This window comes from Balaenoptera physalus (genome assembly GCF_965194825.1).
Source record: "Balaenoptera physalus genome assembly, chromosome: 15".
Taxonomy (NCBI): Eukaryota; Metazoa; Chordata; class Mammalia; order Artiodactyla; family Balaenopteridae; genus Balaenoptera; species Balaenoptera physalus.
In genome coordinates, this window is record NC_138894.1 from 37016948 (window position 1) to 37039183 (window position 22236).

Below are 22236 nucleotides of genomic sequence, written 5' to 3' on the forward strand. Positions count from 1 at the left end.
GTAGTTGTGGCTCGCGGACTCTGGAGGGCAGGCTCAGTAGTTGGGACACAGGGGCTTAGTTGCTCTGTGGCATGTGGGAGCTTCCTGAGCCAGGGCTTGAACCCGTGTCCCCTGCATTGGCAAGCAGATTCTTAACCACTGTGCCACTAGGGAAGCCCTCAATAAGTAGTATTTCTTAAACCTAAAGGTTAGCTGCAGTGTGAAATCTGAAAGCAGAGTGATGAACATTTTGTACTCTGTTACATTAAAATCCATTGTCCTATCTTGCATTTTGAATAAATCTTTTATCCACACATGATTCTGTAACATCTTGCATTGCTCATTTGGGAAGTTTTTGCTCACTGAGTTATGCACACCTTCCAAATGTTGACACATTTCACTATATAATACTGAAAAATCACATTCATTAATATCACCATCAGTCTCATCAGAAAAGTCATTAAATACTGGGAAACTGGAAGACAGAAGCTTTCTAAAATTCCAATTTTTGTTTGAAAGCTCAAATTTTATGATGGGCAACAAATGATAAATGTCAGCTTTTAAGGTGGCAGGCTCACTCACTCATTTTCAAGAAAATGTCTATCAAATGCCCAAGTCTGAATGATCATAGTTTGTCAGTCATTCTTTCAAGTAAAAACAGTATTCCATTTAAAAAAAAAAAAAAAAAGCCTACTTCAGCAGGCCACTCAAGCGGTCACACAGTGCTTTTTCTTGCAACAATCATCATTTTCCAGGGTGCAGCAGAATGCTCTGTGCATACTTCCCATCTCAACACAGAAAATATTACAAACACGTGTAACTCCAGGATCAAGATTAATAAAATTAATATTTGCACTGCTTTATCAAGGTCATTCTTCAGTAAAACTGGCTTTTTTCCCCCCCCAAACTGTGAGTACTGGCTTTTTCTTTCAAATTACATGAGGGTGAAAAATACAACAACTAGTACAATTTGGTGCCAAAGCCCTCTTTAGTCTTAAGGCACCAACAGTTTTACCTTCCAGTGCTATTGTACCAGTTGTACAAATATGGACTCAGTGAAAATGGCAAATAGCATCTTAGTGTTATTGTGGAAATAGCTTTAACCTTGCTGACCTGCTCAAAGTCCTGGGGATTCCCCCACAGGTCCACGTACCACACTTGAAGAACCTCTTAGGAAATTCATTGAACATGTTAGTTTCCTCATCTGTAAGGTCATAATGATACCTCCCTACGGGACTGTGGTGAAAATTAAACAAGATAGGATGACTGAGCTGCCTGGCACACAGCACGCTCATTAAATGTGAGTTCACTTCCCCTCCCCTCCCCTCTGTGTCCCACTCTGATGCATCTAGTGAACTCCTACTGATCCTTCAATGGGCAGCTCAGTTGCCTCTGCTCGGATAAGCCTCCCCTGACTCTCCCAGACAGAGATGGTTGCAAGCTGTGACCACATGTATCGAACAGCAGGACAGCTGTGTGCTTCTATGTCTGTCTCCCCAACTAGAGGTGAGCTTCAGAGAGCAGGCACCATGCCTCCCTCATGTTAGGAACCCTAGAATATAGCAAGGTGCCCAGTAATCGGGTGCCAAATGAATGGGTCCTTTTCTTTCCCAAGTTGACTGCAAGTTCACTTCCTCACTAGAGGACAGAAGAGGACGGCTCTTCTCAGGGAACGCCAGAGACTGCATTCACAGAATGGCTACATGTCAACAGACAGAGGGGATGAAAGAAAGCACAGTGGGGGGCAGGTGTCCTTGGGGGGCCCAGTTATCTTCTTAAAGGTTGCCCAGGCCTGCCCTGGCTGAGTCATTCTGAATCCCCTTGGGGGCCGTGTTGGTGTGGCTCCAGCAGAGGTTAAACACATGGCTTTGGAGTCATTCAAACAGCAGGCACTACTAAGTGAACTTGTCACCTCTCTAAGGTATGGCTTGTCACCTCTCTAAGGCCTTATCTCCCTTGGCAGTAAAATGATAATAATAAAGAGTGTCACTTTATCAGTTTTGAGGGGATAGGAGATGCTATCTAAGTGTTCACTTCCCCTCCCCTATCAACTTTCCATGACCTACAGGAGTAACATGGAAAATTCCATCTGCAGCCTCTATTGAACTGGCCACTTGGAAACATATCCAGGTGCTCCTGGCTAGCAGCAACTAAGCAGTGTCTGTGTGCCAAGCCCTGTGCAAAGTGTCTTTTAAACATTTTCTACTTCCTGCCTTCCCTGAAGATGAGGAGGACAAAGGCCCTCTATGGGATTTCACTAAGTCCCGGTTAGAAGGGCCAACTCTGGGACCCTCTGGATGACATGAAGGGAGTGGTCACTGATAGGCTCTACAGCCCCAAAGAAGAGCCAGAAAGAAATGAAACATTAACCCAGCACAATCACATGACTTACAGATGCCAAGGAAGAGGAAGGCAGGCTGCTTAGTTAGGAAACAGTTCCTTCCTCATCGTGGATTTAGACCTGTCCTGTCCTTGATCATCAATTCTGGCCTTGAGAGATGTGGCGCTATGTCTGTAAATAAACAGACTCGATAGTTAAAGATACAGGAGAGCTCACAGCTCATGCTGGGGTGGTGGGAGGGGATTACATCCTCTCCCCAGGTTACTCTGCAGAACTGGGGGCCAGCAGGCATCCGTGAGAATCATGCTGGAGCCCTAGGGTGTGCCTCCAGACTGAATGACTCAGTGAAGGGGAGTGAACCCGCCATGGGAGGACTCTTCTGGGCCCCATGCAAATTCTTCACTTGTTTCCCCAGCCTACCCACCCCAACTCAACCCACACTCCCAGACCAGAGTCACCCATGGCTGTAGGGTAGTGTTTTTCTTTTTCTTTCTCTTTTTTGTTTTTTGACCGCACTGCACAGCATGCAGGACCTTAGTTCCCTGACCAGGGATCGAACCCGTTCCCCCTGCAGTGGAAGCGCAGAGTCCTAACCACTGGACCGCCAGGGAAGTCCCTAGGGTGGTGTTTTTCAAACTGCAAATTGGGACCCATTAGCAGGCCATGACATCAATTGAGTGAGTTGACCAATATGTCTTTTTAATGACAGAATAGAGAAGAAAATTTCAGAGAACATCTTTGGTGTAAAAGTACTATTACTCGAAAATTTTGGTTATATTTTCACATGCATACTTATGTGTGTACTAAGTCTTGATGTAAAATATATTTCTTGCTGTGGATAACAGTCCCAAAAGTTTGAAAATAGTGCCTTAAAGGAAGATTGTCAGAGGAGAACTGGCGAACAAAGAAATCTTGGCCCTTGCGTGTCGAGAGCCCAGGTGTGTGACAGAAAACGATGTAGCTCACCGTCCTGGTCCCCCACTGGGGCCAGTTTTGATAGAGACCACGGGCTGTGGGAGCGGATGTGAGAAGGAGCCTCAGAGATAGGCGCAAAGTGAAGGTAAGAGGACAGTCCACCCTGCCCAGCCAGCGCCTGGGCCCACCTGGCCACACCCCGATCTCTGGCAGAGCCAGCGGGCAATCTCCCTATAGCAGAGATAAGGCAGACTCTCTCCCCCAACACGATGATAAGGTCACGGTACATTTCGGAAGCAGACAAAATGCTTGTCTTTGTAACACTGATTCAATGGACTCTTTGGGGCTGGTGGGATCACAGAGAAGACAAACGCCAAAGCAGGGACTTTCACTGAGGGTGCACATCACAGTCTGTAACCTGCTCCCATGTTTCTAATGCCTGTCCAAAGAGGATTTACAAAAAGGCTGAGAAATACTGGTCCATTTCCCATTGCATCTCAAAGGCACCAAGGCCCAGATATCCACTGACAGATGAACGGATAAACAGAATGTGGGATATACGCGCAACGGAATATTGTTCAGCCTTAAAAAGGAAGGAATTTCTGACACATGCTACCACATGGATGAACCTTGGAGACATCATGCTAAATGAAATAAGGCAGTTACCAGGGACTTGGGGAGGGGGAAATGGGGAGTTATTATTTAACAGGTATAGATTTTAGCTGGGGAAGATGAAAGGGCTCTGGACATGGATGGTGGTGATGGCTGCACAACAGTATGAATGTAATTCATACCACTGAACCGTACACTTAAAAATGGTTAGGATGGTAAATTTTGTATTATGTGTATTTTAACACAATTTTGTTTTTAAGTCCAGGTGGAAGATGGTGAGGACACAGGGAGCAGGCCTGGGGTCTACTGACAGGCGTCTGGTGGGGAAGGCAGAAGTGGGGGGGAGCAGAGCACATCTCAGATTCTGACAGGGATGCACGAGTGCTGGTGGGGCCGTTCACCTAGAGAGGGAGCAGAGAGAAGAAGAGATGGGGCATCTGGGACTCCCAAAGAGAGAGAGACGGGCTGTGTCTGCCCACCAGTCAGGTAACAGGACCCACTGTCAGAGAGGCAGGGCACCTTCAGATCGTGCAGGCAACCTCAATGCAGTCTCTCATTTAGTCCACAAATATTTATTGAGGACTTGCTCTGTGCTGGGCACTCTCTTGACACCTCATTAGAATACCCATCAGAGGGACTTCCCTGGTGGTGCAGCGGTTAAGAATCCGCCTGCCAGTGCAGGGGACACAGGTTCGAGCCCTGATCCAGGAAGACCCCACATGCAGCGGAGCAATTAAGCCCATGCGCCACGGCCACTGAGCCTGCGCTCTAGAGCCCAAGACCCACAACTACTGAGCCTGCGTGCCACAACTGCTGAAGCCCGCGTGCCTAGAGCCCGTGCTCTGCAACAAGAGAAACCACAGCAATGAGAAGCCCGTGCACCGCAATGAAGAGTAGTCCCCGCTCGCCGCAACTAGAGAAAGCCCACACACAGCAACGAAGACTCAATGCAGCCAAGAATAAATAAATTAATTAATTAAAAAAAAAAAGAATACCCATCAGATAAACAAAGCGATAGGAATTCAAAGTTACCAGCAGAAAACCAAAAACTGGTGGACGAGAGAAATGGTGGTAAACGGAGAAAAGGTAGCCCTAGCTTCTGCTGAGGGAAGGCCTGCTTTACTTCTTGGCACAAATACCCCCTAACTAAAAGGGTAGGCAGACTCTGATAACTCTGATACTTGCCCCACCATCTGTGCCCTGACTTAAGCCTGCACACCCCAAGACTGGGCAGCAGTCACTCCCTGCCTTCCCTAGAAGAGGCCTACTCTTCTCACCTCAAGAACTCCCACCTCGATCTCCAGCTTTCTAAATCTTAACTGAAAACATACTTTCCAGAAAATGAGTAGTCAGGAAGGGGTGGTGGCAGGTGGATATACTGGCTGTGATGGAATGCTCTCTGAGAGGGCTAGTCTTTAAACTCAAAAGGCCAATTAGAACTGGGGAAGATATTTTAAACATCTATGACAACATCTTAATGTCCTTAATATGTAAAGAGGACTCACAGCTAATGAAGAAAAAGACAAACATCTCTTCCCTCCCAAACTGGGCAAATTAAAAAGCAATTCAGTAAGAAATAAATGCAAGTAGGCAATAACATTGAAAGGTCACAAATACTATTTGAACCTAAGAAATTGTTAAAAATTTGCATGATAATGCTTTGTGTTAGCAGAATTATAAGAAAACAAGCCCCCAAACTCAGCTAATGGGAAGATAAAGTTGGTACAGACTGTCAGAATAGCAATTTGGGAAATGTGGCAAAGCCTTAAATATGTCTATAACCTCTGACACAGCAACGCCACTTCCAGTATTTACCAAAAGGAAATAGTTAAATAAGTGGGCAAAGACTTAGTCACCAGGATATTTCTCAGAGTGACAGTATAATTTAAGCTTTGGATATAAATATTAAAAAATTGATACAACCTAAACATTCCTTAATAGGGGGGTTGATTAACTGAATTATGGTGCATCTATGTAATAAAATAAAACTTAGAAGGTGTGTAGAAGGATATTTACTGATACAAAAATGCCCCTGACTTCTTACTGAGTGAAAATGTAAATATGCAAACATCTGGAAAAAAGATATCTGGATGGGATTATCTCTAGGGAGGAAGGCAAGGGGTCTGGGGACTTCTGGTGGAGGGGTAGGACCGGTAAGGTTCAATCCCTTGACCTGAGTGACAGACATGGGTGTTCCCTTCATAATTTATCCATTAACGCAGGGCTCCTCAACCTTGGCCGTATTAGCTTCTGGGGCTGGATAAGTCTTTGCTGTGGGTGTCATGGAGCTGTCTTGTGCACTGCAGGACCTTTAGCAGCATCCCTGGCCTCTACCCACGGTAGATGCCAATAGCACCTCATCCTCCCACCCAGTGGGGACAACCCAAAGGGTCTCCAGACATTGCCAAATGTCCCCTGAGGAACAAAATCGCCAACTGAGAACAACTGCATTAAAGCGTACATTTATATTTTATGTACTTACTTAGGTGTTAAATTTCACACTACAATTGCTTTTTTAAAAAAAGAGAAAAAAGAATCTTGGAGGAAATAGGTCAAATTGTTGACAAGTTAATTTGAAGTATAAGGATGGGGGGCTACTTTTTACTTTTGTCTCATCCTTTTTTACATTGAGTACATGTTACGTTCACCTAAAGAAAACAGGCTATTTTCCATGCTTTAAAGTAACTTTTAATACTCAAAAAGTTAGGTTCAGAGAGTCCAGTGTCCTTGCAGCTCACCTTCGCTATACAGGTAAGTCACGTGGGCCCACCTACAGATGGTTCTATAAGATACCCCAGGAGATAGATGAGAGGGGAGGGGGGAAGGGAGAGAGAGCGACTGGAGAGACACGGGGAGGAAGAGAGGACTGATGGGAGGAGGGAAAGGGAAGGGGCAGTAATGACTCGGGTTCTGGCTGGTGAGCCTGGAGGAAGCAGGGTAGAAAGTCACTAAGTGGGGGCACAGGAGACCCAAACTTCAAGGAAATAAGACGTTTGAGATCCAAGGGAACAGGGATCTGGTTTTGTTCTTGGATGCATCCCCAGCCCCTCGAACAGCACCCAGCATGTAGTAGGTGCTCAATAAATATTTGTTCAATGAACTAAATGCATGAATGAAGGGATGTAAATCATGACATTAGAGGGTGGGAAATGGGCAGGGCAGAAGAGAAGTACAGCTCATTAAATGCTATAGGAAATGAAGCTCCTCATTCACGCAGATGGTCAGTCAAAAATCTCTACCATGGCCCAGGTACTCATGGTAGTTAGTCATGCTAACTAATTAATTAATACAAGAACAAAGGGATGATAAGTATTCATTAAAAGCCTCTATCCTAAAGCCCTGAGAGAGGGAACACATAAAAGGGCCCTCAGAGTCCAGCCTCCCAGAGTTCATAGTCTATTTTGGGAGGCAGGTCCTGAAATTACATCTGAGCCTGGAATGCCGGGAACAACTGTGAGACAAGTGGGCCTGGCCAGGCCCATGCTCCTCGGGCTCTGCTCCGAGTGGGAGCCCAGCACACAGTGCGGAGACTTCTCTGCAAGCAGGCCAGTCCCCTCTGTGCCATGATGTGTTCCGATAAGTCTTCTCACCCCTGATTGCGCTTCCTGTACATTTGGAGATTTTTTAGAAACACCTATATCTGGGCCCCTCCCCCCAGAAGTTTCACTTCAAGAGAGGAGGGACAGGGAGTTTGACAGTGGTCTTTTTGAAAGCTCCCCACGCAATTCTGATGTGCAGCCGGGGTTGAGTACCCCAAGCTAGATGATCTGTAAATTCTGGGCCTGATTCTAACAGCCCCTTTACCTAAGCATCAACTCAGCCCCAAAGTCCAGCATGAATACCCCTGTAGGGTGGGGGAGGTCCCATTAATTTCACCTTTCACCACATCTCACATCAATTTCTCTCAAGATGTGGTTCCAAAATGGCCTGCATCAGGTATGGAAATGCTAATTCTTAGGTCACTTAAACCTACTGCATCAGAACCTCTATGGATAGCACCCAGGAATCTGTCTTTCAAGCACAATCCCCAGAAGATTCTCAGGCACAGTAAAACATGAGAACCATTGCCCCAGACTGTTGAGACTCCAGGCACATCTGGAAGATGGTGAGTAACTGGGCCAGAAAGGGCACACACTAGAGAGTACCACCTGTTTGCTCTCAGCACCAGGCATCCTGAGGAATAGGACAAGATGCCGCCCTCAAGGAGTCCTGCGATCCTAATTATGGAGCAAAGTACTGAGCACAGCCCGGCTGGGGCGAGTGCACTAGCAGACCTAACAAGGTGCTGTGCATCCAGAGAGGAGAGACTAATGATAGCCAGGGGAATCCTGGGTGCCTTCCTGGAGAAGGTGGCATTGTAGCTGGGCTTTGAAAGATAAATAGACTTTGAACAGCTGGAGATGGTACATTCCATTATATTTCAGTTTTGCTAGGAGCTCGTCAGTGCAAATAAATAGTAAGGCATTATAAAGGGAGGGGAATGCAGAGATGGGGAGAGGACAGCAGGTGCATGTGCTCGGGGTACCTGGGCTGGGGCAACAGCCAAGAGGGACCTCAACTGATTTGGACTCAAGGGCACTGCCCACTCCAAGCACTCCCTGCCATGACCAGGACACTTCCCCAGGTTTCCATTTCCTTGTCTGCAGAATGGGGAGATTAGCAGCTACCACAAAACCGTTAGAAAACCAGGGAAACAGAGTGGTGAACAGATGCAAAAGAAGTCCAAAGCATCTAAGAGACCTAGGCTGATGAAGGGCCCTGGGCTCAGGGTCCTTGGGAAACTTCTTTCCCAGCCAGTGTTGGCCCCATAATTTCCGCACAAGAATGGCTTAGGCAGAATCTGAACCTAAGGGAGAACTAGGGACCTTGTCTGGACGCTGCATTTCATAGTAGGCACCCAGGAATATCACCGATTAAGGAAAACAGAAGAGTTTTCTAAACTGTTTCGACTCACACTTTTCAAAAAAGGAATAAAATGTAAATGGTCCCACAACAAAGGATAAAAGCTACAGTTAGTTCTCACTTTGCCAAATTGTGTCTTTCATCTACGGTTATCATCATTTCGGGGTGCTTGGGGAGCAGATGGCGATCGTGGGTCGGAGCTAAAGAGCCCCCTTGGTGGTCCCACCTTTTTCTAACCTCCTGAAAACACCAGCCACTTGTCCCTCTCCGTTTGACCACCTTTTGCGCCGCACACATTTTTTAATTCCACAAAACCACAGGATACACCTCGTGGTAAGAGGAAAACCCTCTCCCTTTCCTTAATTATCTTTCTCTGCATAACTGGGGTCCTGACTCACTGCCATTGTTCCTTCTCTTAATTTTGACAGATCCTTCCTCTTCCCTTTCCCCTCCTGAGATACCTCCTCCCGTGGGAATGTCTGCCTTGAGGCGGAAGTTAAGGGTGCCTGGTGAGAAGGGGGAGGGGTTTGAGTCCTTTGGGGTGTTTGCCCCAAACAGAGAGAGACCCTCTCTTGCCTAAGTACCACAGGCAGGCATTTAGGCTCTTTGCATTTAAAAAGCTTCCTTGAACTCTCAAAATTTTTTGTATCAAGGCCACATCCGCCCTATTCTATCCCTTTTCCTCCCAACTGAGACACGGCCGATTCAATATGGCCAGTGTTGAAGAAAGATGGACGAATGAATGAATGAAATCAAGACACAACTTTCACGGTCTCCACGCCCAGTTTTTAAGCGATCCTATTCCTCTCTCTTCCGCACCCATCCTCCAACTCCGCCCTCATCACTGCCCGCTAAGGGCTCGCACGTTATTCCCTCCGGGCTTCGGTCTTAGTTAAGTGGTAACTGTTGACCTATTATGGCACTTCCGGTTTTCCAAAATTTCTGAGCACAGTGGCATTTATCGTGCTCGGTTGCATCCTCCTCGCCCCCTCTGCAGAAGATAGGACCGAAATTTCTCTGAGATTTCTGTCCTTGCTGACGGGGAGGAAACTATGGCTTGGACTAGAGTTAGCGCCGGAGCCGGGGCGGCAGACCCGGCGGTGCGCGCGCAGAGTCAGTGGGGCGGGCGCACGGGCGCGACGGCCACGGGGCTCTCACCTCGGAAAGTCAGGCTGGCGACCGGGTCGCTGCGCCGGTCCTTCTTGACACTGAGGAGGTTGCTGGCCCTCACCAGCTGGCAGCTCAGCATGGTTCGGCCGGCCCCCACCGAGCAAGCGCTCGGCTCCGCGGCAGCCGCACCAGAGGGGAGCGAGCTGTCGCCTTCGCGGGAGAAGTCCCGGCGCCTGGGAGAGGCCGCGGCGAGGACACCGGACACCCACTGGGTGGACCCTCCCCTCCGGCCCGGGTCCGGATCCGCCCTGCCCGCGGAGGGCGGGGCGGGCCAGGGGTCAGCCCGGCGCCGGCGGGGGCGCTGGTCCCCTCCGCGGGTCCCCGCCCCCACCAGGAATGGAAGCGCAGCTGACGCGGGGCGCACGGCTCGGCTGCGCAGCTGGGAAGCGTCGCCCGCCCGCCTGCTAGCGGGAGCCCGCACCGTCCCGGCTACCCGCCCGGCCAGCGCGCCCGGGCCCCGAGCGCACCAAGGCCGACTTCGCTTCCGCTGCTCTCCTGCCCGAAGCGCCCAGGGGCAACTGGGTGCGAAGGCGGGAGGTGGGGGAAACCCGGCTTCAGAGACCAGAGTGTGTCCGCGGGAAACTGCAAGCGCTGCGAGCGCTAGAGGAGGAGAGGGCCGAGCGGCCGAACGCGCGCTGCGCCCTGAGCCCCTGGCGCCCACGCCGCTCGCCTCGGCCCACCTTCCCCCTCGACCGCCCTCGGTGCCCCGGAGGCCCGAGAAACTCCGACGCTCGAACTCTCGCGAAGGGCCTCTGAGCCTTCTCCAGAGCAGTCCGGGGTCACTCGTCTCCGGAGGCGGAGGTCTGCATCCTGCCCGCTCGGTACTCTGCCACATCCCCAGGTACTCTGCCACATCCCCAGCAGCAATCTCTAGGTCCCCTCGCCCCCACCGTGAGGGGGATTGCCTAGAGAGTGAGCCTCGAGCGGTGACAGCCTTTAGCGCGCGTTCCCATGTTACGTCTGGTTCCTTTCCAGCCGATGAACTTCTTGGCCACAGGTGGCTTCTCACCTCTATACCCCTACATTGCAGCGCCGAGCACCCGACAGGCACTGTCCCTCCTCCCACCTCCCGGGTCCTCACTAGCTTCCTCACTCAGCCTCAATTCAGTGACTAGTTATCGTCATTCTGCTGCACAAGATCACAGCTCTCTTTCTCTTCTCTTGTTTTGAAGATCCAGCATTTTCAGGTGGCTAAACAACAACGTGGTGAAATCCAGCTCTGCCTGCTCCACCCCAGCCCGCTAAGCACTAAAGGTGTTGGAGAATAACACAGCTAACCTGCTGGCCTCACCTGTTATTTCCCACCCCTGACTCTGGTGGATCCTGAGTGCTGATAGGCAACCACGCTACATCTCCACAGCCCCTTCAATCTCCCTCTCTCCTAGACAACAATTTCATACTTTTCTCTCCCCAAACCTACAACATCCCATCACCATCCTCGCTCTCAGTTTGCTTCTTATATGCAAAATAGAGAACTTCCTCAGGCTCCCGGCCTCCTAACTCCCGTCAGCTCCTGCCCCCAAATCTTTTGCTCTTTCTCCTGCTGTTATAAATGAATCATTCGTACTCCTAAGCCCCCCTGGGCACTTGGGCACTAGATCCTACCCCCCTCACCCACTCGATGACAAGTCTGAGGCTGTCCTCTCCGCAACCTTAAAGGCTGCACCTTCTCTAGCTGGCTTGCGCCCTCTTCCTCCTGACTCTACCACTCTCCCTGGGTGACCCCACTAACCCTCATGATGAGCTGGACATTTACTTCCTCTCCAACATCCAAACTTCCTCCCTCTCAGCAGAAGCCGACTATTCGGGTACTACCCCCAGCCCCAGCTCCAGATCCTGACCTATCTGAGACCATCTCCTGGCAATAGCTGTTGGTCCAGCGATGGCATATGTCCCGAGATGTTCTCCTGGAGGGATAACTTATCCTCCGTGAATGAACAAGCCCAACTCCCTCTCCTGCTTCGTGAGAATAAGGAAGCATGTAGATCCAATGGCCGGCCAGCTCTAAGATGTAGCAGACACCAAGGACGGCAGACCAGAGAGAAAAATGGAGTCGGCCTGGGTCCAGGGTGACTGTGGAGCTGTCCACTCTATATGCCCAGAGCCCACCAGGTCTCTGGATCATACTGTATACGCCCAGAGCCCACCAGGTCTCTGGATCATACTGTGGCCTGGTACTAACAGGGCTTCCTCACAAGAGGACTTGTATCGGGAATAAAAATCACTTTAAGACTGTTTATTATTAAAGCCTTTTTGAGGTAGGATTTCACTTACTTGCAGCCTAAGTCATCCTTACTGACTTTGGTACCATCTATGTGCCCACAGCATCCAAATACCTCCACCAAGGCATTTCCACCACCACCCTCTCCTGCCTGGCTGCCTCTTAGCTGGTCACCTCTGGTCCATTATCCACACGGGAGCCAAGTGATCTTAAATATAATCAGGTCCCTCCCCTCATAAAACCCCTCCAAGGCCTCCCATGCTCTTGCAGTAGAGCCCGGCTCCCTTTCCTCTGCATACAAGGTAAGACCCCTCAGCCCCTCACTCTCCAGCTCCAGCTCCAGTGACTTCTCAGTTTCTGGAACATGCTGAGCTCCCTCCAAACTCCCTCCAAGCTCTGCTGTCACCTCCACCTGCACCTGCCTTCCCCTCTCTCTTAAAGGGCCACCCCCACTCACTCTACAGGCCTCATCACTTCCGTGGGAAGCCTCTGACCTCCTGGTCTAGGCTGGGTCCTCTGGCAAACAACTGCACAGCAGCACTTTTCCTTCTTAGCGCTTGTCCCAACTGTAAGCAGTAACTATTTGTTTAAGTGCTGGTTTGATGTCTAGCTAGATGGTGGAGTCGGTCGATGAGGGGAGAGCCCAAGTTTGTCTCAGGCAGCCAGGTGTTCCCAGTGGATAGGAAGGGCTGGCCTGGGGTTGGTGTGATGGACATTGTACTTGGCTCCCCAGTGTCCCTTCCACCCCATGATGTTAAGTGTGCTGTTCTCAAAGAGGATAGTACTGCCCCCTAGGGGGAATTTTGGATCTGATGATTGAGGATATTTTTTACCATCATAATAATTCCTGACTTTGCTGCTTTCCCCAGCACACCACACCCTGCCCCCTAGCCCTGCTCTAATCGGTCAGAGGTGGCACAGGAAATCTGTAGGGGCATATCTAATATTTCCAGAGGAATATTCCAAGGGACTTTTGCAAACCCTTGGCTTATGTCCAAGGAACAGGGTCTCCACACACCTGCTCAGTACACCAGAAAAGCAGCAGCTGGTGGCCTGAGCCCTGGACACTTCCTGAGGCCTCTTTTCCCATCCCAACTTCCAACTTCCCAGCCTGGCTGCCCTTCACTTCTCCCTGATAGGATAGCTGACTCTTCCCTTGGAGATGTCATCCTGGGGCCTGGTGCTCAAGGGGGCTTCCTCCCAAGGGGACTTGCATCAGGAATGCAGCTCTTGCGGACAGTGTGCTGAAACGTCAACTTGTCCCCCTCAAAGATGTTCTCCCCTCCTGCCATAGAAGTGTTCCAAGGAGCTTGACCTGGAAGCATGGTCACCCACATAAATAGACTACATTTCCCAGAACTCCCTCAGAGCTGGATGTGGCCAGGAAACCAGGTGATGACCGATGCGATATGAGCAGGAGGGCCATGTGTGTCCTGCCCAGGCTGCAGTGAAAACATATCCCAAATCATCATATCCAAAATTCCCCCAAGGGGACAGTACTATCCTCTTTGAGAACCACTGGCTTAGCCTTATCATGGTGTGGAAGGGACACTGGAGAGCCAAGTACAATATCCACCACGCCAACCATGTTGTCAAAGGGACCACGGGGGATAGCAGAGAAACAAGACAGAAAGGATCTGGGGGCCTGGACAGCCCTGTGGGTCAGAACTTTACCAGCCTGGGCTGCCTACACATCAACCATTATGTGAGTGAGAGAGACCATCGTGCCCCCCACCATCAGTTAGGGCTCGCTAACCAAGAGCCCGGTCTGCATCCTACCTAAGGCCCCAGGTAAGGGCGGCTCCTCGGCATCCGGGACAGCTCCAGCCCCACTGCAAAGGTGACAGGGCCAGCTTAGGGGCCACTGTTGGGTAGCAAGTGGGTAAGGGTGGTCTCTGGTGCCCTCGGCCTACAGCGGCTTGAAGCAGGATTTCAGTTCCCGGCCTGAGACTGAAGTCAGGCCACGGCAGTGAGAGCACTGAATCCTAGCCACTAGACCAGTGCCCAGTGACACGAAAATGGATTTCCACAAAGAAACAGAAAGTAGTGGAACAAGTAAAGTGTTTATTAGGAGGAAGAAGAGTACGTGTGGATAGACACACGGGCGGGCTCAGAAAGAGAGTCGCGCCGTTGTGGTAGTTTGAATGACTTTTATGGGGGATTTCTTCTGGGTTTCCTTTGACCAGTCATGTTGCTTTGCTGGTTCTGAGTCCACATTTGGTATATCTCAGCGTCCTCCTCTGTGTGTGTGCGCATCTCTTAGCCAAGATGGATTCTAGAGAATAGGCCTATGGGTAGGTTGACATCGCTTACTATGGGGTGGCGCCCCCTCCCTTTTCGACCTCCAAGGAGCTTTTCTGTGCATGTGTAGTTGGGAAGGTCTCCTTGACTTGGAGAATGAGGAATATGTGGTCTTTTATCTCTTACCTGCGCAGGGCTTATCTTCTCCTCCCTCCTGCTATTTTGGAGTATCTGTCCACAGGGGACTAACTCCAGCTGTTCAGCCTGGGGCTCATCTATCTCCTGCCTCAAGGGGACCTGCTTTGAAGCTGAATTTGCATAGCAAGCCCAGCTTTTACTTACAATTTCATGTTAAGCACAACGGACATTTCAGAGCTAAAAGAGGTAAGGGGGGGAGGGGACTAAAGCTCTCCCCTGCTACCCCATCGGTGTAGTCATGGATAGGTGCTGACTGATGATCTCAGGCGAGAGGAGACTGGCTGCCTGTTCCCTGGAGAGTCCAAGAACCAAGGTCTCCCAGATTAAACAAAATACCATCAGATGCTGCCACTGGTATCCCCTGGGACACATCCAGCACATAGACCTGCTGTCTTTGATCAACACAATGTTTTATAACAAAATGGTACTTTAAACATTAGGAGATCTGGATTTATAGCATCCCTTGAAAAATCAGAGAAGCTGGCACACGATCCCTAATTTCCTGCCTAACACTGATCATCTGGCACCTGCAGCCGGGAGCATGCATCTCGGCTCGCCCTACTCGCTACCACTCACCCAATATGCATGCGCTTCTCCCTCTGGCCTTAGTTACGCCACCTGCCATGCTCCCATGGGCATGTGGGTTTGTGACCCTCTCCTGTCACCTATATGGGGTCCTTCCTCCCTGCCAGTCAAGGAGGAGATACTTCAAGGAGAGCCCCTTCTTGCTCTTGGAGTTGGTCTCCTCTGGCTCAGTTCTCCTAATGTCTGGGGCCTTGTTTTTTCCCAAGGCCTGACATGGGGTATCCAGAATGCAAATAAACCTTGCCCTCTGCTTCCAATAACAACAACCTTGAGACGGACACTCTGCATATGAGCTTACAGGATTCCTCAGGGCACATTTGCCAAAGTCCAAAAACTTACAGGAGTACGGATGGTCCAAAGCATCCTTCTGCCCTCCCCCCTCACATTCATTGAAGAATTTGTGTCCCAAGGATACCCCAATCCGACCAGCTGGGATTAGAGAGGCAGTCACATGTCTACCAGGGGTGTCAGGGTAGAGACTGCACAGACAGCAGTGATTCTAGTTATGGCCATGGTCATGTGACCAACTGCCTGGGAAGAACTCTCCCATAGCAGGAACAATCAGACGGCCCTGCGTCCATCCCAGTGCACCCTTTTCTAGCCATGTGTCCCAAGACGTGAGATTTGACCTTTCAGAGTCTGTTTCCACTTCTGTGAAATCAAGAGAATGCTACTTCACAGAGCTGTTGGGAGGATTAAAGCAAACACTAAGGTTTCCAGCCCAGTGCCCGTCTGGCGCACAGTAGGTGCACAATAGATGTTAGTGCTCTTCTTGCTAACATTTCAGCCTAATGAACCAATCTGGAAAGAGGCCAGCATGCAGGAAGTAAAGAAACAGATTTTGGCCTGGGGAGAGGGACTGAGAAGGTTTGTGGGCTCAGGGAGTCACTGGAGGGATACTTTTTCCAAGAAAGATCTAGCCCGATGGTGAGGGTCACAGCCAGCCGTCAGGCAAGTGGACATATGTCTTGGCCTCTGAAGGGACTGTTCCGGGGGGTGCGAGGGGAGCAGCTAGAGGAGACAGGACCAGGGTCCCTTGGGGCTGAGGGGATGGCCACTTACTTCTCAGCACATTGTGCCCAGTCTGGTAGGACAGTAGATGAACCAACAGAGCTGGTGATAGGCCGGACCGGGCAAAAAAGATAGTGAAAGGCTTTTTGGATGTGTGCAGTGATTTCTTAGTACATGTACAATACATGTTAACCATAATAATAATTGTAATAAATATATATATATAAACATATATAATAATAGTAAAACAGTTAACATGTATTTAAGTGCCAGGCACTATTCAAAGTGTATTATGTGGATTAACACATAAACTCTTCAGAACCATCCCTCCAAAGCAGGTACTATTATTATCAACACTTTATAGATGAGGAAACTGAGACACAGAGAGGTTAAGTAACTTGCCCAAAGACACACAGCTGGAAAATGACAGTGCTGGGATTCCAAATCCAAGGTCCCAGGCAGTCTGGGTCCACAGCCAATACTCTCAGCTACCATCCTTCTTTCATTCTTGTTCTATGCTCTCATCCCACTGGAATGTGACCAAGGCTGCCAGCTATCTGCACTCCTGAGCCCCTCCACCCCACTGGATTGGCTAAGCTTGGGGTCTATGCTTACAGTGCCCCCTTTCCGGAGGCCCCCAAGTGCCTGCCACACCCACTGCAGGCTGCCCACCTCATTGCTACGTGATGCATGCCCCTAGCCTTAGCTTATCAGTCCCTGAACAGCCATCACAGGCCTAACAGAGGCCTTGAGATGGCCTAGCACAAGAGTACTGCCCAGAGGGAGCATCCTGGGCCAACTGGTCCTACGAGATGCAGAGAGGGTGATGCAGAGGGGCAGAGACCCCTCTGAGATAAGAAAGCATCCTCCAGACCAGAGAATGAGAGTGGGGATGTCAGGGCCTGAGGGAGAACGAGAGTGGGTGGCAGCAGGGACAGTGTGTGAGATAAGGCAGGGTGTGAGGGGGCCACATGCAGACTGAGACTGGGCTCTGGGGTGTGAGCCAGACCTGGGTCCACTCCTGCCCCTCCACCTTTTACTGCTTGTCTCTTATAAATCAGAGGTAAGACCAGAGGGAAATGGTAGAGCAGTTAAAGATGGGGTTCTGGAGCCAGATTGTGTGGGCCTGAATCCTGATTCCACTAATTACTAGTGTATGACTTAACCTCTTTTTGGTGTAGAATGGGGGTGATAATGGTTGCTACCATATATGGTTGATAGGAGGATTAAGCGTCTACATATAAGGGCCTGGTACAAATTACAACTCGAACATGACAGAACTCATAGTAAGTGAGCTCTATTTAGAACAGTGCTTACACCTAGTAAGCACAGTAACAGTTAAATATATCTCACAGCATCATTGTGCTTAATGAATGACCATTCTCTCTCCTTGTGATGAATACACTTTTCAAAATTGGAATCCTCCATCTCTGGGTCATTCATCATACACTGCGCTCCCTGCAGCCTTGCACTCCCCCCTCCACTCTGACTCAGCCCATGCTGCGTACCCCACGCACAGCCCTCCCCTGTTCTGGCTCAGGCCCAGGGTGCCTCATGTGTGGGCAGTGCATGGTATGCTTTCCAAAGCACTTTCTTATTCATGAGCATGGACGTTGAGAACAACAGAGGGCATGATGATGGGGGTGGGGGGGTGGTGCTTTGGCCACTGTGTGACCTTGGCCAGGGCCCTGCACTTCTCTGGGCCCATCTGCTCATCTGTAAAAGGGGATGATATCCCTGCCCATTGGCCTCACAAAGCTACTGTGAGCAGGAAATGAATTTATGCATGCACGGAGGCACCTGTGAAATTGTGAGATATTACAAATAGGTAGCCAAAGGAGGGGGTCTATGGGCCCCAAAACTAACAGGTCTGGGAAAGCCAGATCCAGGCCAGCTGGTGCGGGAAGCCTTCCCAGAAGGGTGTTTTGCTCTGAGAAGTGTGCTCCTGAGACCAGAGCCTTCTGTGTAATCATTCACCAACCTGGCCCTGGTCGGGAGAAGGAGGGTGAGCAGGCCTGAATGCCGCAGGGAGGCCAAATTTGGGCATGAGTGAAGAGCTTGGCCAACACGCAGGAGGCGGACTGCGGCCAGGGGTGGGGGAGGGGGGCCTGCGCTCCCCATGACTGCTCGGCAGTGACTGCGATGGCTGGGAGTGGGCGGGATCCAGAAGGCCCCCTCCGAAGGCGGGGGACACTGCCGGTCAGCACAGACAGTGTACCTCGTTCATCGCCAGGGAAGGGGTAGCCCACCCGGAGGAGCCAGGCTGCAGGCGAAGGGGAGGACTGCAGACTGACAGCAGACAGACAAACGGGGGGAAGGGCTCAGTCAGGGCGAGGATACAGGATGGGGCGATTGCTCCACAGGCGGCCCTGGGAGCAGAAATGACGAGAACAGGATTTCCTCTAGGTAAAGCACTTCTGGGGTGAGAAAGTGCTTCCCCTTTCATTATTCATTATTCCTTCTTTCCTTTCTCTTGCTAGGGTTCTGAGCTTGGTCTGGGTAGGGGCGCCATGAAGGCTGAGTCAAGTGTGTTGTCCTGCGGGGAGGTGTTGGGAGCTGGGGGTGTGGTCAGAGAAGGTGGAGGAAAATCTGGTTCAGGCTGAGTGGACGCCAGAGGAGATAAGACCCCTGAGAACAGAGGCAGGGGCTCCAAGGTGACCCTTCTTGCATTTCACCTGTGCACTGGACAGCTCCAGAGGGTGCTCAGCCCTCAGGGGGCCCTGTGCCAGGCGAGGGGTGCTGGGGCGGGAGTAGCTGCTTAAAGCACAGGGTGCCTGCTTTCCCTCTGGCTGCAATGTATCCTCCCTCCCCTCAGCCAGGGGGCTATTTACAGAGTGAATGGTGCTCCCTGGAGGCCTGCAGCTCTCAGCCCAGGGCCCTCAGCCAGGCTGCTAGTCCGGGCCATGCAGATGAACCACTGGCCTGGCCTGCCCAGAGCCAAGGTTTCAGAGGAAGCATGGAGGCCCCCGATTTGTGCCCTCGTTCTCCTCCTGGAAACACCTTGATAAAGCTCATTTCTGAAGGCAACTGTGGGAAACTGGTCAGAACAGGTCAAAGCAACGCGTTAGGAAAAGAGCACAGCTGGAGTGTCACCTACCGCTCCTCCTACCCCCTTCGGTGCACACTTCTTTCCAGGCCAAGGGCCCATTCAGCGACTCCTCCTCGAGAAACCCAGAATCTCACACCCAGGAATGTGTGTGTGTGTGTGTGTGTGTGTGTGTGTGTGTGTGCGCGCGCACACATTGCTATGGACACATGCCTGCGTTCTGTGAGTTTCTACTCCTTGGAACTTGCAGGTGTCACATGCACTTCAGGTGTGCATGTGTCCGGGAGCCCATGGGCACATGGGCGTCTGGGAACAGGTAGATCCAGGAGCTCGTGAAACTGAAAGGGAATGTCTGCTGGATGGCCAGGGACCAGACGATGCTATGATTGCCGGAGGCCTGGGATGTAGCCAGATCTCCGGGGGAGAAAGGGAAAGACAGGTAACAGAGGCTGAGAGTGAACCCACAGGGTGGGTGGGGAGGTGGGCTCCCACACTCCTGCCCTCTGGTCCTTCTCCCTCAGTATGGCTCCAAACCCACAGACCCAGCTGTGTAGACCCCAGCTCTGGCTCCACCCAGAGGGGGACCGCAGAGAAGCAGACAGGGCCCAGCCCTCACCTCCTGGAGTAGTCCATTCATCACCATGAAAAGACCTTCCTGCGGGAGGTCTCAATCTGATAGGGAAGCAGGCTCCCCTGCTCAAGGTAGCCGCAACCTGGTGATGGAGCTACCACCCCCAACATGCTAAATTTGCCGCATCCTGTGCCCAAAGCAAGGGTAGGATCCCTGGACCGATGGGCGATGCCTCTGCCCCCAGGGGCCGCCTGCCTGCCGGCCCAGCCTGTAATAGAGAGCGAAGGCCGAGGAAAGCCGCCAGGCCCGGGCCGGGGCGCGAGGGGGGGCGGGGGGAAGAGCTGGATTGCAAATAGTCCGGGGACCAGTCTTCCGGGGAGAGGCGGGGAGCCCTGCAGTACAACGCTTTGCAGCACACAACCCGGAAAGGCCTCTTTTAAGAGATCCAGAGAGTGCGAGGAAAGATGCTGGCCCCGTCTTCCAGGTCCCTCTTAGCCCCAACCCGGGCTCAGCTTCCAGGCCGCTCAGCCACCTCTCCCTCTTGTCTCAATTTCCCTCTGAGTCGCCTCTCTCCGAGGGTGTGTGTTTTTGCAACACTCAAAGTCAATCTGGTCTGGGCGAGGAGTCTGGCCTCTCACGTCCCGGTGCTCTCCGGGATGGAGAGCCGCGGCGTCTCCTCTCCGACCCCATCCTCCCCACCCGGGAGGGATCGCGGGCCCCTCCTACCTGCAAACACCGCAGAGCAGTAGGCATCGCTGATGTCGGAGTCCGGGGTGCGGACGTTCTCGGCGTAGAGGATGAAGACCCTCAGCATGACTGGCGGGAGTCCGGGCCCAGTGCGCCCAGGGCGCGGAGAGGGCTGGGGAAGGTCGGGGACGGTCGAGGCGCAGCTCGAGGGTTCCCTCACTGGAGAGAGCTGGCGGAGGGAGAGCGGCTTGGATCACTGGCTCCCGGCTCAGAGCAGCGGCTCTTAAAGAGGAACAGGCCAGTCCCGGGCTGCTCCAGTGGGCTCCACTCGGTCCGCGCCCCGGCTGCGCTCAGCCCGCTTGTCAGCGGGTGCTCCGAGGAGAACAGGGACTTCTGCTCCCCTTCCACCCCCGCCGCCCTACCCGGGCTCGGCTAAGCTGTAATTCAGTGTTCCGGCCGCAGACTCTCCCAATGACACGGCACTTTGCACCTGGCGGTGGAACAGCGGACTGGGCGGCGGCCGCGAGGGCTGAGGGCTGGACCGGGGCTCCGGGCGCCCAGCGCAGTTCAGATCTCGCTCCTGGACAGGAGAAAAGCTTGGCCCCTCCCCTGACCTTCCACCTCCGGCAGTGCGCGACGCCAAGCCCGTCGCCTCCTCCCGCCGCGGGGATTCCAGCACTCTCCCTCGGAGCCAGCCGGACCGCCCCGGGGACGCGCTGGGCAGCAGGCGCAGGGCCGGCGCTTTCGCTAGGGAAGACCAGAGCTGAGGAATTTCATTGACTGGCAGCGCCGGCTGCCTTAAAAACTTTGTATCCCTCTTCTCTGGTTGTAAAAACAACACATGCCACTTTTAACACAAAATCATAAAAGAAAGAAATCACTGAGTCTGAAAAATACAGTATTAACATTTATTTACCAGCCCAGACTTTTTCCTGTGAATTGCATGTATATATGCATGTAAATTAGTCTTTATTGTATACCTGAGATCAGAGTGTCTGTGCAGTTCTGTGTCCTGCTTTTTCATGTACCATTTTCTTGCATCATTAAAAATTCTTTATAAACAATTTTTTTCAATAGCTACCTAATTTTCTATCATATGAATGTCTTAAATTCTCAAAGCTTTCTCCCACTGCTGCACATTTAGGCTCTTCCCAGTTTCTTACCATCAGAGTAGTGAGAAATCGTTTTTTATATAAAAACTGGGATATAAACCCATCTTGAGCCCCCCTCTGCTTGTTCCTCAGATGGGATTCCTAGCTTTGGAATTATAAGGGCACAGGACATGCCTTTTTTTAGGCCCTAGTACCTGTTGCTAAACTGCCTTCCGGGAGCTGTGTGGACCCACTCCCAGCAGTTGGGTGACTCACCTTCTAAAGTGGGCCACTTGGATGGGTGTGGGTGTGCAGCTGTCAGCAAAACTTCTCCCCCAGCAGCCCATGGGGGTAGCACACACTCCCAGGGCAGGAAGGGTCAGCTGCTGACAGGGGGCTGGCTTTGCCTTATATGAAGGTACCAGGAGGTAGCAACACTCCCCCAAAGGTCTGTGATTTTAAGATCAGAATAGCAGACACTGTGGTCACTTATAGTCCTCCTGCTGCAATCTGTGCCTCTTCTTTGCCTCTAGCACAATATGTGGTTGGGGGAAAAGTAAAATGAGGGGGGTTAAATTTAATCATTCATTTAACAGGTATGTATGGAGCCCTACAACATGCCAAGCACTGTCCTGGGTGACAGGGACACAACGGTGAACATAAGTG

The 22236-nt window shown here is 51.4% G+C and overlaps 1 protein-coding gene across 23 annotated transcripts in view; it reads right to left on the reverse strand.

Moving 5' to 3' along the window:
* DYSF (dysferlin) overlaps window positions 1-21084 on the reverse strand; it is a 231860-nt gene extending 210776 nt beyond the window's left edge. For 4 of the 23 annotated variants that reach the window (XM_082425945.1, XM_082425963.1, XM_082425962.1 and 1 more), the window contains exon 1: window positions 9908-10172. In XM_082425945.1, coding sequence (XP_082282071.1) covers window positions 9908-9998 — 91 coding nt within the window. In that variant the 5' untranslated portion in view covers window positions 9999-10172. Of the gene's footprint in view, window positions 1-9907; window positions 10174-20518 lie in introns of those variants that run through there. The other 19 variants (XM_082425956.1, XM_082425953.1, XM_082425950.1 and 16 more) reach the window with 10 other exon arrangements.
* Window positions 21085-22236: the final 1152 nt, after the last annotated feature.